Consider the following 16468-nt stretch of genomic DNA (forward strand, 5'->3'; position numbering starts at 1 on the left):
ATTAAAAAATATCAAAAATTTATTTTAATCAATTGAAATACGCATTTCGTAAAGTTAATTTTCAACTTTTCTTTACGATTTAAATTGGTTTTAATTAGTTTTTACCATACACGTTATTTTAGAAATGATATTGTTTATAATAAATTTTATAAACTCCACAAAATAACCTTGATCTTGATTAAACGATATGATTAAACTTTATTTTTCTGAACAGAACAGAATCCGCCAAGAACAATTCTTAAACAGGCTACACACGTACGGGTATACCTGAACAGGTGCATCTATCCGGTATATCTGAACGTGCGGTGGGAAAACAATTAAAAGTTCTGTCCTTCACGCCTTCAGGTATACCGGTACGTGTGTAATTGAACTTATGCTGCAAAATTCGTTTAGAAGCAAAGCAAAATTTTAATTTATAAACTTTCTTAAATAATTTATCAACAATCAATTAAAATTTCCAGTATGTTTGTAACTTATACAGAAATTTTAATAAAGTAATCAATTATTTCAATCTTTAATTGAAATTGAAATAAGGATTAATATAAAAATTTAATCTAGCTTATTTCAAATTATATGATTTTTAGTTACTTTTTAAATTTTCTTTTGTAAATAAATGAAATGAATTGATATACAGTATATATTATACCAGTACTTATATGCCTTTTTATTAGTTAGTTTATTTTTCTACATTTAAACCATTGGATTAAGATTGTTTTTAGTTTTAAATAAACTAAAAGAAAATACATGTTGTAAATGAAAGTAATTAATAGTTTATTAAGAGAAACAAATTTTAATTTTAATATTTATAATATCAAATTTTCGAAAATTGAATTGCTATACATTATTGTAATCTTGATTACAAACAAGTTTAAATCATTTTAATCGAAAGTTAATTAATTACAGAAACTTATACTCTCAAAAAAATAATCAAATTTTCGAAAATTGAATTGCTATACATTATTGTAATGTTGACTACAAACAAGTTTAAATCATTTTAATTGTTAAGTAATTACAAGTTAATTAATTACAGAGACTTATACTCTCAAAAAAAAAAAATAATAATAATCAAAGCAATTGCATGCAACTTGAAAACTTCAGTTTTCTATCTTAGGTCGTTTAATTGCTGGTTTTTTCTCAAACCAAGAAATAACATCCGGTCCATTGGTACAGTAACCTGATCTATCGCATGTCATACCATTAGGACAACAATGAACTTTATCAGAGCAGCATACAGCTCGAGGAAAGGGACAGCATCCGTAAGTGTTAGAGCCTATCAAACAGCAAGTATTTCCAGAATTGCAATAATTGCCATCTGGACACTGTACAAGATCTACCGAATTTCGCTTCAACAATTTGTGTTTTGAGGAAAGAATTGAGCTTTTACTGTTTTGAACATGCCTCTGCATTCTTGGATTCTCCATTGGCTCCGTGCTAGATGTGCAAAACCCTGAGGCATCACAAGTATATCCGTGTGGACAACAATGTTCCTTATCGCTACAACAGACAGCGTTTTCAAGAGGGCAACAACCTATTTGGCCTGTAGTCATCGGACAACAANGAATTCTTAAAAATTAATAAATCAATATATAATTTATTAAAAACTGACGTGTTTTTGAATAAGTACAAAGAAAACAGAAATATTTACAGTTGTATTTCAATATTTATTGTATACAATTCTCCAAAATTAGAATAATTATACATTCTCGTAATGTTGATTACGAACAAGTTTAAATCATTTTAATCGAAAATTAATTACAAAGGCTTATACTTTCAAAAAATATATTCAAAACAATTGCATATAACTTGAAAACTTCAGTTTTTGATCTTAGGTCGTTTAATTGCTGGTTTTTTCTCAAACCAAGAAATAATGTCGGGTCCATTGGTACAGTAACCTGAACTATCGCATGTCATACCATTAGGACAACAATGAACTTTATCAGAGCAGCATACAGCGTGACGAAAGGGACAGCATCCATAAGTGTTAGAACCTATCAAACAGCAAGTATTTCCAGAATTGCAATAATTGCCATCGGGGCACTGTACAAGATCTACCGAGTTTTGCTTCAACGATTTGTGTTCTGAGAAAAGAATTGAGCTTTCACTGTTTTCAATATGTTTCTGGATTTTTGGAATCTTCATTGGCTTTGTATTTGATGTGCAAAACCCTGAGGCATCACAAGTATATCCGTGTGGACAACAATGTTCCTTATCGCTACAACAGACAGCGTTTTCAAGAGGGCAACAACCTATTTGGCCTNAAAACCCTGAGGCATCACAAGTATATCCGTGTGGACAACAATGTTCCTTATCGCTACAACAGACAGCGTTTTCAAGAGGGCAACAACCTATTTGGCCTGTAGTCATCGGACAACAAGTCGCCCAATTAGGACATTGTGGACATGAATTCGAATAGCTAACTAAAGAGAAAGGTTCTAGGAGAGGCTCTAATTTCATTGTAAAATTACGTCTTCCTTGCAGACCTGGACATTGCACACAAATTTCGAATTCAACCACACAAACATATCCGCCTGGACAGCAATGTTCAAGATCTGCACAACATTCCGCATCATCCAGGGGACAGCATCCGAAACCCTCTAGCGACGGGCAACAAGTACCTAAATAAATTATTATTATATTAATTTTACGTCAAAAATCCAGCCAATTAAAACTTAAAATTTAAATAATTTTTATCATTCAAATCTTACCTACATCGCAATATTGAATAAGATCTGGACAAATATCTTGACCCTTGATAATTGTCAAAGATAATAATAATGTTGAAAAAATCAAAATTTTCATTTTCTGAAATGAGACAATTTAGTTTTGTATTTTAAAACATTTCTAGTAAATTAATAATATTGTTCTAACAGTTCATAAATAACTCAGTGTAAATTTTATGCTATAACTGATTTATTTTTTAGTACAAACAATATTAAAGTGTTTTAAATGCACATTCTAAAGCATTTGAAAGCAATATGCCAAACGATGAAATTAATATGTTATAGAAGTTTATCGACGTCAGAAAAGTATTTTTGTTCAAATTTATATTTCATATACAGTATTTAATATAAATGCTAAATAAAGAAAGACGATAAAATTTATATATTTCACCATTTCATTTATATTATGTTCCGTCATCATATGTTTGAACACAATCTGTATATGATAAAACGCTTCCTGATACAAAGTATTTATTAAACATAACACATCATGTTAAAGGATGTACTCGACTAATAATACTAATGATCTATATCTAAACTTAAAAAATAAATGTTGTATTGTCTATCGTAGTTAATGGTAATTCCGTAATTATTCATTAAATTATAAAAAAATAAAAGCATCAGAAATTTCTACAATAATGACATTTTTATGTATCTATATNTTTACTGTTTTGAACATGCCTCTGCATTCTTGGATTCTCCATTGGCTCCGTGCTAGATGTGCAAAACCCTGAGGCATCACAAGTATATCCGTGTGGACAACAATGTTCCTTATCGCTACAACAGACAGCGTTTTCAAGAGGGCAACAACCTATTTGGCCTGTAGTCATCGGACAACAAGTCGCCCAATTAGGACATTGTGGACATGAATTCGCGTGGATAACTAAAGAGAAAGGTTCTCGGAGAGGCTCTAATTTTCTTGTAAAATTATGTTTTCCTGTCACATCTGGACACTTTACGCAGATTTCAAATAGATCTACGCAGATATATTCGTCTGGACAGCAATGCTGAAGATCTGAACAGCATACCGCATCCTCCATAGGACAACATCCGTATCCTTGGTTAGTCTTGCAACAAGTTTGACCTAAACATGAAATTTTAATATATTAATTAAGTAATTAAAAGTAATGAAATGAATAAATGAATTAAAAACACAAAACCTTACCTTCTTTGCATTGATATTTAGAATCTGGACAGATTACTTGCCCTTTAATTATCGTCACAACCGCTAACAATATCGAAAGAACAAAAACCTTCATTTTCTGAAATAAAATATTTTATTGTTTCATGTTGTTAATAACTTTTTAAGATTAAAGTATATAGAGTAATTTCGATATGTGATAATTTATATTAATAGCGTATGAGTTAATAAAAACTTACTCTACAGAATGTTTTTTATGGACTTATTTGCGAAGAACATATTATAGAGATTGACATCTTATTTTTACTGACAGAAAATTAAATTAAAATATTTGATTAAACTTTAATCTAATTATAATTTTGTTTTTAAAACCAGGTAAAATATTTATTATTATTTAAAATTATTTCTTTCAAATGCATTTAATTGAGAATTGTTATATCAATATAGAAAATAAGCACTTATGTAATGTAAAATAAATGAAACAATATTTAATGTTAAGTTTTTAAAATTGATAACTGAATTTAGAATTAACAAAGTGAACGTTGTGTCAAAAACCAACAACATATACATTCAGTACAAAAAACTGTCCTATTGCAATTCTCCCATTATCGTCTATACAAACTGATTAGATAGATAAATACCATTGTCTAGCCGTCTGTCATTCTAGATCATAACATTAGAGTAAAAAATTGATTAAAAATTATCAAAAAATTAATTTCGTCAATTGAAATACGCATTTCGTAAAGTTAATTAATTTTCAACTTTACAATTTCAATTAGTTTTAATTAATTTCCATTATACACGTTATTTTAGTAATGATATTGTTTATAATAAACTTTAATAAACTCTATAAAATAACCTTGATCTTGATTAAATGATATGATTAAATATCCTTCAACTTGAATTTTTTTAAAGCACTTTATTTTTCTGAACTGGGCAGAATCCGGCAAGAATAATTCTTAGACCGGCTACACACTTATGGGTATACCTGAACAGGTGCATCTGTCCGGTATATCTGAACGTGTGGTGGGAAAACAACTGAAAATTTTGTCTTTCATACCTTCAGGTATACCGGTTCGTGTGTAGAGGGACTTGTACTGCAAAATTCGCTTAGAAGCAAAACAAAATTTTAATTTATAAACTTTCTTAAATAATTTATGAACAATCAATGAAAATTTCCAGTATGTTTGTTACTTATACAGAAATTTTAATACTTTGTATTACTGTATATATAGAGACAAGCCCGACTTTCAAAACAACAAAAATCAATTTTTACAGACGATTTTTTGATATTATCTAAACCAAAACCGACATAACGTGTTACCTGCGAAAGCTTAAAATTTCTGTTTATTGCCTGAAAATATAAGAAAACACGAATTTAGAGTATGGGAAGCAATTTAATGCTACCAAATTATTAACTACCATAGAACGGGTTGCTCAAAAATTAAAAAATGGCTATATATATTTTGAACAATTTATATACTGTAGTACCGTATTACTTTAAAATTCTTAAGCTAAACCATTTATAATACTAATAATATAGTAAAAGAAATGATTTGATAATTTATATTATATGTTATTTCTGTATTTTATTAAGCAAGTACTTTTCCTGACAACAGATGACGCCTCTATCATACATTGGATCCCCTAGATATAAAGTAGAACTGTGGAGTCGTGTGAAAATCTACCGACTCAAACTCCGACTTTGCCTTATCATCCGACTCCGACCCGACCACGGGCCGACTTGTAACCAAAATAGGCCCGGGAATTCTGATGGAAAGTAGAAACTTTTTTATTCCAAAGCTAAAATACTTTACTCCTCTAAGTAATGACATAGTCAATATATGTATTCGATAATATTCACAAGTGTAGTGATCGATAAAAAATGACCCGCCCTTAAATTTTTACATTTTTAGATTAATGGCATCTTGAAATGTCGAGATAAGAAAAAGATTCGGGTTTTTTCCTGTATGTATGGATTTTAGACTGTATGCGGAGACAATTTTTTTCACCCTGTTTGAAGCCTAATAATTTCTGTGGTTTTTTTTGAATCGGAGTCGGATGGTTCAATATAGGAGTTATTAAGCTTCAAAGTGGTTGAACTAAATGTGCTCCCACATACATTCTAACATTTCAGGCGAGAACATCTTAATCGGGTTTTACTGTACTATTATAAAACGACATTTGAACATACTCTATTATTTTAGAGTATGTTCAATTATTTTTGAATTTTTAAACATATTCATATAATGTATTTGGTATTTACTATTTATTTTATATTTTATTTATATTTTATTTATACNTATTAAAAATAATTAGATGTTTTATTCGTTATATCGTGTAATAATTAAACAAATAATATTATACTAGTCACTAGTCTATTCAATGCAGTACGAATTTGGCATTAGTCTTGGCCCTCGGCATCAGTATTTTGTAGTGAAGGGGGCGATACTACGTTGAAGGGGGCGACGATTCGTTAGAGGTTGAGAAACACTGCTCTAGTTGTTAGAACAGTTAGATCTACTCAAGGAGTCACTAGATGACGTTTAGAAGGGCTATTATTCGAGTGGAGAGTAAGTTCGATCGTAGCGGTATGAATGTCCGTACTTGAGAAAGGGATCAAACAGGTTAACAAATAACAAAAGGATTTAATGAGTAAAATAAAACAAAGAGATACATAAATCGAGATAAAAGTACATACAACCTATAGCAAATCAAGTCTATCTAGAATACACCTCTAAGCGCGCGCGAGAGAGTTTACAATCGGTTAAAAATAATAATATTACCTCTGTCGATCAAACTTGGAAAATGCGAGTTGACTGCTGGAGAGTGGGAGCAGGACTATCTTTTTCTTCTAATTATTATGGCAGGTTCCTTCTGTTCATGGATTGCGGTAGCAGGGCAGGTTCGAACTGGTTGTAAACTGTCTGTAATTAATGGTACCTTCGTATTATGCAGGACTGCCGTCCTCTATGGCAGAGTCTTATTCTTGTCCACTACATCTATTATGACCAATTGTTCTACTTGACTGCTGCCCGAAACTTGTGATTGTTTTCTTTTTTTATCCTAAACTTTCCACCAATCGGATTTTAGGATTTCAGGACATACATATGACGGGAAATCAAGCAGGTAAAACTAGGAATGTGATAAATAAAATAAATAAATGGCTCTCTACTCTCACATTTTCACAGTTCTATTATTACAAAAATGCGGAAACAGTCGAATTTCAGACAATCGAGTGGTCTTTCGTCATTCGCTGATGGAAAATTATATTATGCAAAAACAATTTATCGATTTAATTGATATGCGTGAGCATACCTTTCTGCTAAATAAACATAACCGATAGCTTAAAAAGCGACTCATCGTGAAGGCATGTCTAAAGGCTTTATGATGAATCGATTCAACGACATCCCATATAAACCTTATGTCACTTAATTAAGTTCTGAGAGACTAAATCAATCGAACATAAGCCATAATTAGCTTTAAGATTCGAACACACAGAACAGTCCTTACAAAAATGTAAATGATAGATTCGTTTATAAAGTTGACTTCCAAATCACTAGTGTGTTTCAGCCTAAATAAAACTTAATTAAATTTTTTAATAAAATGGAAATAATTGATATCTATTTGATTCACTTCGGAGAGCATATCCAGTACCCTTCTTTCAACTCTAAATATTCTAAAATTATGTGAAATCATTCTAAATCATATAAAATATTTAATCCCCACATTGAATTAGCATAATATAATGCAGGAACTATCAAAGCGTTATATAATTTCATATGTAATTTCAAATTAGTAATTTTCAACGATGAACATAAATATATAACATTATCTATTAACGTATTTATTTTAGTATTTAACTTTTTCATATAAACTCGAAAATTACCTTTCCAATTAAATATTACACCCAAGTAATTTATTTCGTTTACCAATGTTAATAATTGTTAATTAATTTAAGTGAATTGTCTTCTTTTTATCTGAGAGATCTTCACGTTATTTCTAAATATCATAATTTTAGTCTTCCACGTATTAATTGATAAGTGTATACTTTTCAAATAGATATTTAATATATATAATTTTTCTTTGTAACGCCACTCTAGTTGAAGCTAATAAAATCAAATTATCAGCATATAAAATGTAATGATATATCTTNGTATGGAATTACACTTGTTATGCATCTACTTTTACATTTTTTAATTTGTTTAATTTAATGTATTCACGTGAAATATTTGTGTCAGTGTTTGTTTTTCAAATTAAATATCAAACTCAGCTTCTTTTAAAAGCACTTAATAAAACATTTAACACCTTCTATCGCTGAGAAAACTTTATTTAAACACAAACGTTTTCAGCCTAATGGAATAGGCCATCTTCAGGTGAACTGGCATTAGAACGTATTTCAAAATTCTATTAAATGGAACGTTCGATCATTATAAATTCAAAATTAAAACGAAAAATAAATTAACAAATCAATAACAAAAATAAATATACTAAATACATTGAAGCCATAACAATATAAATAATATTAATAAAATAAAACGAAATAAAATAGATAAATACATGAAAAGCATCACAATATAAGGGCAGACAGGGACTAAGAATTTGTATATTTTAATTTTTCTTTTATTAAGAACTTCCATGAAGAAGCTAATCCATTCGCATCCCTTGCATTAATACAGCCATNGCATATAACTTGAAAACTTCAGTTTTTGATCTTAGGTCGTTTAATTGCTGGTTTTTTCTCAAACCAAGAAATAATGTCGGGTCCATTGGTACAGTAACCTGAACTATCGCATGTCATACCATTAGGACAACAATGAACTTTATCAGAGCAGCATACAGCGTGACGAAAGGGACAGCATCCATAAGTGTTAGAACCTATCAAACAGCAAGTATTTCCAGAATTGCAATAATTGCCATCGGGGCACTGTACAAGATCTACCGAGTTTTGCTTCAACGATTTGTGTTCTGAGAAAAGAATTGAGCTTTCACTGTTTTCAATATGTTTCTGGATTTTTGGAATCTTCATTGGCTTTGTATTTGATGTGCAAAACCCTGAGGCATCACAAGTATATCCGTGTGGACAACAATGTTCCTTATCGCTACAACAGACAGCGTTTTCAAGAGGGCAACAACCTATTTGGCCTGTAGTCATCGGACAACAAGTCGCCCAATTAGGACATTGTGGACATGAATTCGAATAGCTAACTAAAGAGAAAGGTTCTAGGAGAGGCTCTAATTTCATTGTAAAATTACGTCTTCCTTGCAGACCTGGACATTGCACACAAATTTCGAATTCAACCACACAAACATATCCGCCTGGACAGCAATGTTCAAGATCTGCACAACATTCCGCATCATCCAGGGGACAGCATCCGAAACCCTCTAGCGACGGGCAACAAGTACCTAAATAAATTATTATTATATTAATTTTACGTCAAAAATCCAGCCAATTAAAACTTAAAATTTAAATAATTTTTATCATTCAAATCTTACCTACATCGCAATATTGAATAAGATCTGGACAAATATCTTGACCCTTGATAATTGTCAAAGATAATAATAATGTTGAAAAAATCAAAATTTTCATTTTCTGAAATGAGACAATTTAGTTTTGTATTTTAAAACATTTCTAGTAAATTAATAATATTGTTCTAATAGTTAATAAATAACTCAGTGTAAATTTTATGCTATAACTGATTTATTTTTTAGTACAAACAACATTAAAGTGTTTTAAATGCACATTCTAAAGCATTTGAAAGCAATATTTCAAATGATAAAATTAATATGTTATAAAAGTTTATCGACGTCACAAAAGTATTTTAGTTCAAATTTACACTTCATATATTTAATAGAAATGCTGCATAAAGACGATAAAATTTATATATTTCACCATTTCATCCATATCATGTTCCGTCGTCATATGTTTGAACACAATCTGTATATGATAAAACGCTTCCTGATACAAAGTATTTATTAAACATAACACATCATGTTAAAGGATGTACTCGACTAATAATACTAATGATCTATATCTAAACTTAAAAAATAAATGTTGTATTGTCTATCGTAGTTAATGGTAATTCCGTAATTATTCATTAAATTATAAAAAAATAAAAGCATCAGAAATTTCTACAATAATGACATTTTTATGTATCTATATTTATTAAAACAAATGTTAAATAAAATTCATTATTAAATAAATAAATTATATGTTAAATTAATTATTATCTAATTTATAAATATAATATAAATGTATTAAAGCTATCATTTTATATCATAACATAATGAATATGCATTTAATACAGATAATGTGATTTATGTAATCAGCCTACCTTTTATAGGAATATATGATATCTTACTAATAAAAATGGCGAAATTAGGCTTTGAGTTCACAATGTCGTATTTATATAGTCGAGTTGTCAGTCTCCTTTAGATAATCTTACTGAATAATCGATAGTTACTGTTAGATAATATATTGAAACTATTCTTTATCTAAAGAAAGATTTCCTGCCATTTAATTTTGGTAATAAAATTAGTGATAAAGAAACGAAAGTTTGTTAATATCAGAGTATTTATTTATCAGGTTGATCACATTTTTACACACGTTACTGTATTTACGTGAATATTTAGTATGGAATTACACTTGTTATGCATCTACTTTTACATTTTTTAATTTGTTTAATTTAATGTATTCACGTGAAATATTTGTGTCAGTGTTTGTTTTTCAAATTAAATATCAAACTCAGCTTCTTTTAAAAGCACTTAATAAAACATTTAACACCTTCTATCGCTGAGAAAACTTTATTTAAACACAAACGTTTTCAGCCTAATGGAATAGGCCATCTTCAGGTGAACTGGCATTCGAACGTATTTCAAAATTCTATTAAATGGAACGTTCGATCATTATAAATTCAAAATTAAAACGAAAAATAAATTAACAAATCAATAACAAAAATAAATATACTAAATACATTGAAGCCATAACAATATAAATAATATTAATAAAATAAAACGAAATAAAATAGATAAATACATGAAAAGCATCACAATATAAGGGCAGACAGGGACTAAGAATTTGTATATTTTAATTTTTCTTTTATTAAGAACTTCCATGAAGAAGCTAATCCATTCGCATCCCTTGCATTAATACAGCCATCCTTTAATTTACTTTTATAGATTTCAATCTTTTCATATTGCAAAGCCAATGATGGAGACCGCATGGTCTTGAGAATAGTTGCTTCATTCCATTTAACAACAAAAGCCTTCGCTTGTGCCATTCTTGACAAAACCGTGTTGCAGTGTCCTTTATTAATGTCATATTTGTGTTCCTTAATTAAATTAGCTAAATTCCTTGTCGTGACTCCAATATTAATCAAACCTTAATTCCCAGTTGTTGGTTTTCAAACGGAATTTTATACACGCCCGCTTTTTGTTTTTTTTAAGCTTGTCTTTGTCGTTTCTGAGAATACCACACAAATTAGGAGCTCTTTTGTAAACAATTTTGGAGTGTCTTTTTTGTCTGAAACTTGCTTCATGATGTCCTTGATGTTCTTATTATACGTGAACTTGGTGATTTTTAACTGATTTGTTCGGATTCTTAAACTATTGCCTCTTTCATAACTTTTAATTATCCCTTCTGTTGTACTTTTCCTATAACCCAAGTTTGAAGCTAGTTCCTTGATTATATTAAACTCTTTAATCCTGTCCAGTACATTAGAGCAGTGTTTTTCAACCTTCTTTAATACACGACCCCTTTACAAGTTAAAAAATTCTGGCGACCCCCCAAGATCATATTAAAACTATATCAGTGATTTTGAAAACTACGTATTTAATTTTCTTTCTAAATATCGATCGATAAACCAATTGTACTGTAAAATAAACAGGCCCAGCCTTCTCAACGAAATTGTAGTTTTTTTTTATTGTAGTGTAGGACCTACAAACACTTGTCTTTTTCTCGCGACCCCCGTGTAAGGCTTTGCGACCCCTCTGGGGGTCGCAACCCACAGGTTGAAAAACACTGTATTAGAGCAATATGAATACGCTCTTCTAATGAGTGCACGAAATGCACTTATTAGAAGAGCACTCATTTTGTATCCATACGGGTCATTCGAGTTAGCTGGTGTGTTGGTTTTATGTAAATACCCGTTATTATACAATCTTCTTTTAATTGTATGTCTATATCTAGAAAATGTATTCGTTCGTGACTCTTTTGCTCTAGTTTAAGTTTCAAACCATCATTATTGGTGTTGTTGATTGCTTGTACGAACTCATGTATTCTCTTGCTGTTTTTCCAAATAATGTACACATCGTCCACATACCTTTTGTAAAATACAATATCCTTTTTGAATCCATTAATAATGTGATTTTTTAAGTTGCGTATAACCAACTGACATAGCAATCCTGATATCGGGCTTCTCATAAGTACTCCTTTCTTTTGTTTGTATACTTGTTTATTGTAACTGAAGGACTCATAGCATACCAATTTGGCTAATTCCATCAAATCATTCTGAAATGTACCAACTTCCGGTTTTATGTGGAGCATAAATTCGATTAAAGCTTTGTAACAGAATTCTATTTTTATGAACGGATTTTCAAAATCCATGGTTTTCAAAATCCATAATTGACCCAACTTCTTCAAGTAAACTTAATTTTGGTAATTCTTTAACTAAATTCGTCGGGTTATGGGCAACCAGAACACTGTTATCTAATTGATCGGAAATGAATCTATGTAAATGTTTTTCCAGAATATATGTGGGCCCTCTACATTTCTACACCACAGGTCTGACCTCTTTGCCTTCCTTATGCATTTTTGCAAAGGCAAATAATCTTTGCATTGCTGGCTTCGGGTTATGAGATCGTTTAAGAAAAGTTAATATGGAGCAGCCATTAAGCTCCATATTAACTTTTAAGCTCCATTATTTAATAGCTCCATAGATTCATTTCAGATCAATTAGATAACAGTGTTCTGGTTGCACATAACTCATGTGCAACCAGAACACTGTTATCTAATTGATCTGAAATGAATCTATGTAAATGTTTTTCCAGAATGTATGTTGGCCCTCTACATTTCTACACCACAGGTCTGACCTCTTTGCCTTCCTTATGTATTTTTGCAAAGGCAAATAATCTTGGCATTGCTGGCTTCGGGATATGAGATCGTTTAAGAAAAGTTAATATGGAGCTTAATTAATGGCGCTTAAAAGTTAATATGGAGCTTCCATTAAGCTCCATATTAACTTTTAAGCTCCATTATTTAATAGCACCATAGATTCATTTCAGATAAATTAGATAACAGTGTTCTGGTTGCATATAATCCGACGAATGTAGTTAAAGAATTACAAGAATTAAGTTTACTTGAGGAAGAATTGGGTCAATTATGGATTTTGGAAACCTGTATCCATCCATAAAAATAGAATCCTGTTACGAAGCTTTAATCGAATTTATGCTCCGCATAAAACCGGAAGTTAGTGCATTTCAGAATTATTTGATGGAATTAGCCAAATTGGTATGCTATGAGTCCTTCAATTACAATAAACAAGTATACATACAAAAGAAAAGAATACTTATGGGAAGCCAGATATCAGGATTGCTATGTGAGTGGTTATACGCGAGTTTTTTATAAAAGAAAAATTAAAATATACAAATTCTTAGTCCCTATCTGTCCTTATATTGTGATGCCTTTTCTTGTATTTATTTAATTTTATTTTATTTTTATCTATTTTATTTTATTTTATTTTTACCTATTTTATTTTATTTTATTTTTACCTATTTTATTTCATTTTATTTTATTAATATTACTAGCTTCAAGGACCCGCTTCGCTGGGATTTTATTTGTGGGCAAAAAGTAACGATAGTGAAGATTAAGATAATTACGTTATAGCCAATCTTATCCGTTTTCACAGAATGCAAGAATTAGGTCCCCCGTTTCCAGACTAATTACAGAATTTTTTACGTTTAGTCAAACGAACTATTTTCAACGTTTCTGGAACGTTTACAATCGTTCTATAATCGAACCAATATTCGAATTTTATGTTCGAATTTAATTCGAACAAATTCGAACAAAACATTCGAAATAGAAAGCCACTTTCAACCACTTTCAGCCTCATATCTCCCGCACCCTTATAGCTATCGAGACGCAACCACCCCTATGCACGAATGGAGACTTGGGGCTACCACCACATACAAACACNTCGAATCGTTTTAAATTCGAATTTGTTATTGCGTATTGGTTCGATTATAGAACGATTGTAAATGTTCCAGAAAATTGATCAAATTGAAAATAGTTTGTTTGATTCTCGACACCTACCGCTGAAGATTCTCTTCAGCGGTAGGTGTTATATAACAATTACTATGGTTATTGAAATATTGAATGTTAATGGGGTTTGCATTCAAAACCTCCTCCGACGAAGTCGAGGGTAACAGCTAGTCTGATATATAATCGAGACGGGTTGATAATAATAATAATAATAATCAGCGCAGAGCCCAAAGGGTTAGGAGTTGTAAGTTGAAATTTGGTACACATATAGGGTACGTCACGAAAACGCACACTAAGAAAGGATTTTTCGAAATTCTGCCCCCGGGGGGAGAGAGACAGGATTAAAACTTCTATATACATTATGGATATGAGCCCAAACGATTAGGAGTTGAAAGTTGAAATTTGGTACACTGTTAGGGTACGTTAGGAGAACGCACACTAAGGTCGAGTTATAAACTCCGTAACGTAACCGTATCCATACCGTATCCGTAGCCGTAAACGTATCCGTATAGCATGGTTATAAAGTCCGTATCGTATCCGTATGGCCGTACCGTATTCCGTAAGAACAGTTTGGATCGATCAAACTTTTAAAGAAGGGATTTTTCGAAATTCCTTTCCACGGGAGAGGGACAGGATTAAGGCTTAACACTTCCATCAACAATGGAAGTGTTAAGTAACAATGGAAGTTTTAAGTAACAATGGAAGTGTCAACAATGGAAATGTTACGTAACAATGGAATTGTTAAGAGAAAGCGACGTGTAATACGCAGATGCAGTTTTTTTCGTTTTTGCGGGAAATCGAACATATTTTTAGACCCATCTAAAAAATCTCTAATTAGTCTGACAACAAGGGGACCCAATTCTTGCATTCTGTGAAAACGGGTAAGGTTGACTGTAACGTAATAATCTTTATCTTAGTTATCGTTACTTTGGCCCGAGCAACGCTGGGTCTACCTGCTAGGCCTAATAATTATAAATTAGGTAACGTTCGTCATAAATCAAAAATTGTTCGTTCGATCCTCACAAAGATCAATTAATTTGATCGAAAACGTTAATAAAATAAACTGCATGTTAAAGATTAGTAAAGAGTGGTTATTAGTAATTAATGTATATTAAATATTATAAAGCATATGTTCTGCTTGCCAAATATGTCAGACAAATGAAGGAATGCGCCCAAAATGCATATCTAACAGAGAAACTAATAATAAAATACTTCCGAGATCGATGCGTCACGAAAACGCATCGATCTCGGTATTCGTCTAGAATACCAATACTGTAGATTTGAACTGTGTAGCATCTAACTGTGTACCAAATTTCAACTTTCAACTCTTAACCGTTTGGGCTCGTATCCATAATGTATATAGAAGCCTTAATTTCGAAATTCCCCCCGAGGGTGAATTTCGAAAAAATCCCTTTTTAGTGTGCGTTTTCGTGACGTTCACGTACGCAATGAGGTACTATCACTTGCGATTTTTGAATGACGGATGATAAAGAGGGCCTGTATGTATCAAATTATATGTTAAACTTGTAAATATCTGACGGGCCGTATGAAATGATACCGAAAACATTCAGAAATCATGCCCTCAGTAGGACAAGTTTTTGAGTGGCTTAAACTCTTTTAAAAAGGTCGATTATCCACTGATGATATAATAGTTTTCCGAAATAACTTCAGAAATGTCTCTTGGTCCGGATGTGTGTGATTTATCCTCGGTGAGATGGATGCCCCGGGATGGCGTTGATTTCGAATGCGGAACTCAGAGGAAGTTAACTAGGTGAAATTGGGAATGTCCTTGATAATCTCAGTTGAGAAGACATAACAGAAACACAGGCATAAAATTAAAAAATTAGAATAAACTTTTGATAAGATACCTGTCTAATCGATGGGATAAAAGCCTAGTGTCTTTGATTCCGCAGTTTATATATTGTGATTTTAGTGAATTAATGAATAGAGTTCTGATTGATGTAGAAAGATCTTCCTTCTTCGTTTTCCAATTAGTCATCCTCAGTTTCCAGGTATCACAAGACTTAGATTAAGGCGCGAGAGAAGCCGATCGTCCGAATACCATTTGATATCTAATTTTGACTCCGTCCGAGAATTGTTTATTTAATCTTAGCTCTTTCTAGAGTATTTTAAGTTGGCAAGATGGCCGAACGGTCAAGGTGTCAGCCTGCCGCTCTGGCAGCTGACGTTACGAAAACGCACACTAAGAAGGGATTTTTCGAAATCCCCCGAGGGAGAGAGACAGGATTAAGGCTTCTATATACATTATGGATACGAGCCCAAACGGTTAGGAGTTGAAAGTTAAAATTTGGTACTTACAAGTTAGTACGTTACGAGAACGCACACTAA

The 16468-nt window shown here is 31.4% G+C and overlaps 3 protein-coding genes across 4 annotated transcripts in view; 1 reads left to right on the forward strand and 2 right to left on the reverse strand.

The window, feature by feature from the left end:
- Window positions 1-365, forward strand: part of LOC111641073 (granulins-like) — a 10497-nt gene extending 10132 nt beyond the window's left edge. Inside the window, exon 8 of the mRNA XM_023387188.1 lies at window positions 247-365. Within this exon, the coding sequence (XP_023242956.1) occupies window positions 247-365 (119 nt within the window). The remainder of the gene's footprint in view (window positions 1-246) is intronic.
- A 612-nt stretch (window positions 366-977) lies between these two features.
- On the reverse strand, window positions 978-10362 carry LOC111641074 (granulins-like). Its single transcript, XM_023387189.1, has 6 exons — window positions 10197-10362; window positions 9358-9454; window positions 8567-9267; window positions 3886-3982; window positions 3532-3804; window positions 978-1528 (listed from the first exon to the last, which is right to left on the reverse strand). Exons 2-6 carry the CDS (start codon window positions 9449-9451, stop codon window positions 1095-1097), a joined length of 1599 nt encoding a protein of 532 aa, XP_023242957.1. The 5' UTR covers window positions 9452-9454; window positions 10197-10362; the 3' UTR covers window positions 978-1094.
- LOC111641070 (granulins-like) lies at window positions 1641-2820 on the reverse strand. 2 transcript variants are annotated; one of them, XM_023387186.1, is made up of 3 exons: window positions 2706-2820; window positions 2346-2615; window positions 1641-2246 (listed from the first exon to the last, which is right to left on the reverse strand). In XM_023387186.1, exons 1-3 carry the CDS (start codon window positions 2797-2799, stop codon window positions 1813-1815), a joined length of 798 nt encoding a protein of 265 aa, XP_023242954.1. In that variant the 5' UTR covers window positions 2800-2820; the 3' UTR covers window positions 1641-1812. The 2 variants fall into 2 exon arrangements, with proteins under 2 accessions (XP_023242954.1, XP_023242953.1); XM_023387185.1 differs by having other exon boundaries at window positions 1641-2164; window positions 2264-2615.
- Window positions 10363-16468: the final 6106 nt, after the last annotated feature.

This window comes from Centruroides sculpturatus, unplaced genomic scaffold (assembly GCF_000671375.1).
Source record: "Centruroides sculpturatus isolate CEXI.00-Female unplaced genomic scaffold, Cexi_2.0 scaffold1496, whole genome shotgun sequence".
In the NCBI taxonomy this organism is placed as follows: domain Eukaryota; kingdom Metazoa; phylum Arthropoda; class Arachnida; order Scorpiones; family Buthidae; genus Centruroides; species Centruroides sculpturatus.

Bases quoted from the DNA above. Each gene is read 5' to 3' on its own strand.
- LOC111641070 (XM_023387186.1), bottom strand. From the start codon at position 2,799: ATGAAAATTTTGATTTTTTCAACATTATTATTATCTTTGACAATTATC. The intron at 2,616-2,705 runs GTAAGATTTGAA...TAATTTATTTAG, and splicing joins TATTCAATATTGCGATGTAG to GTACTTGTTGCCCGTCGCTA.
- LOC111641074 (XM_023387189.1), bottom strand. From the start codon at position 9,451: ATGAAAATTTTGATTTTTTCAACATTATTATTATCTTTGACAATTATC. The intron at 9,268-9,357 runs GTAAGATTTGAA...TAATTTATTTAG, and splicing joins TATTCAATATTGCGATGTAG to GTACTTGTTGCCCGTCGCTA. The intron at 3,805-3,885 runs GTAAGGTTTTGT...TTTCATGTTTAG, and splicing joins TAAATATCAATGCAAAGAAG to GTCAAACTTGTTGCAAGACT.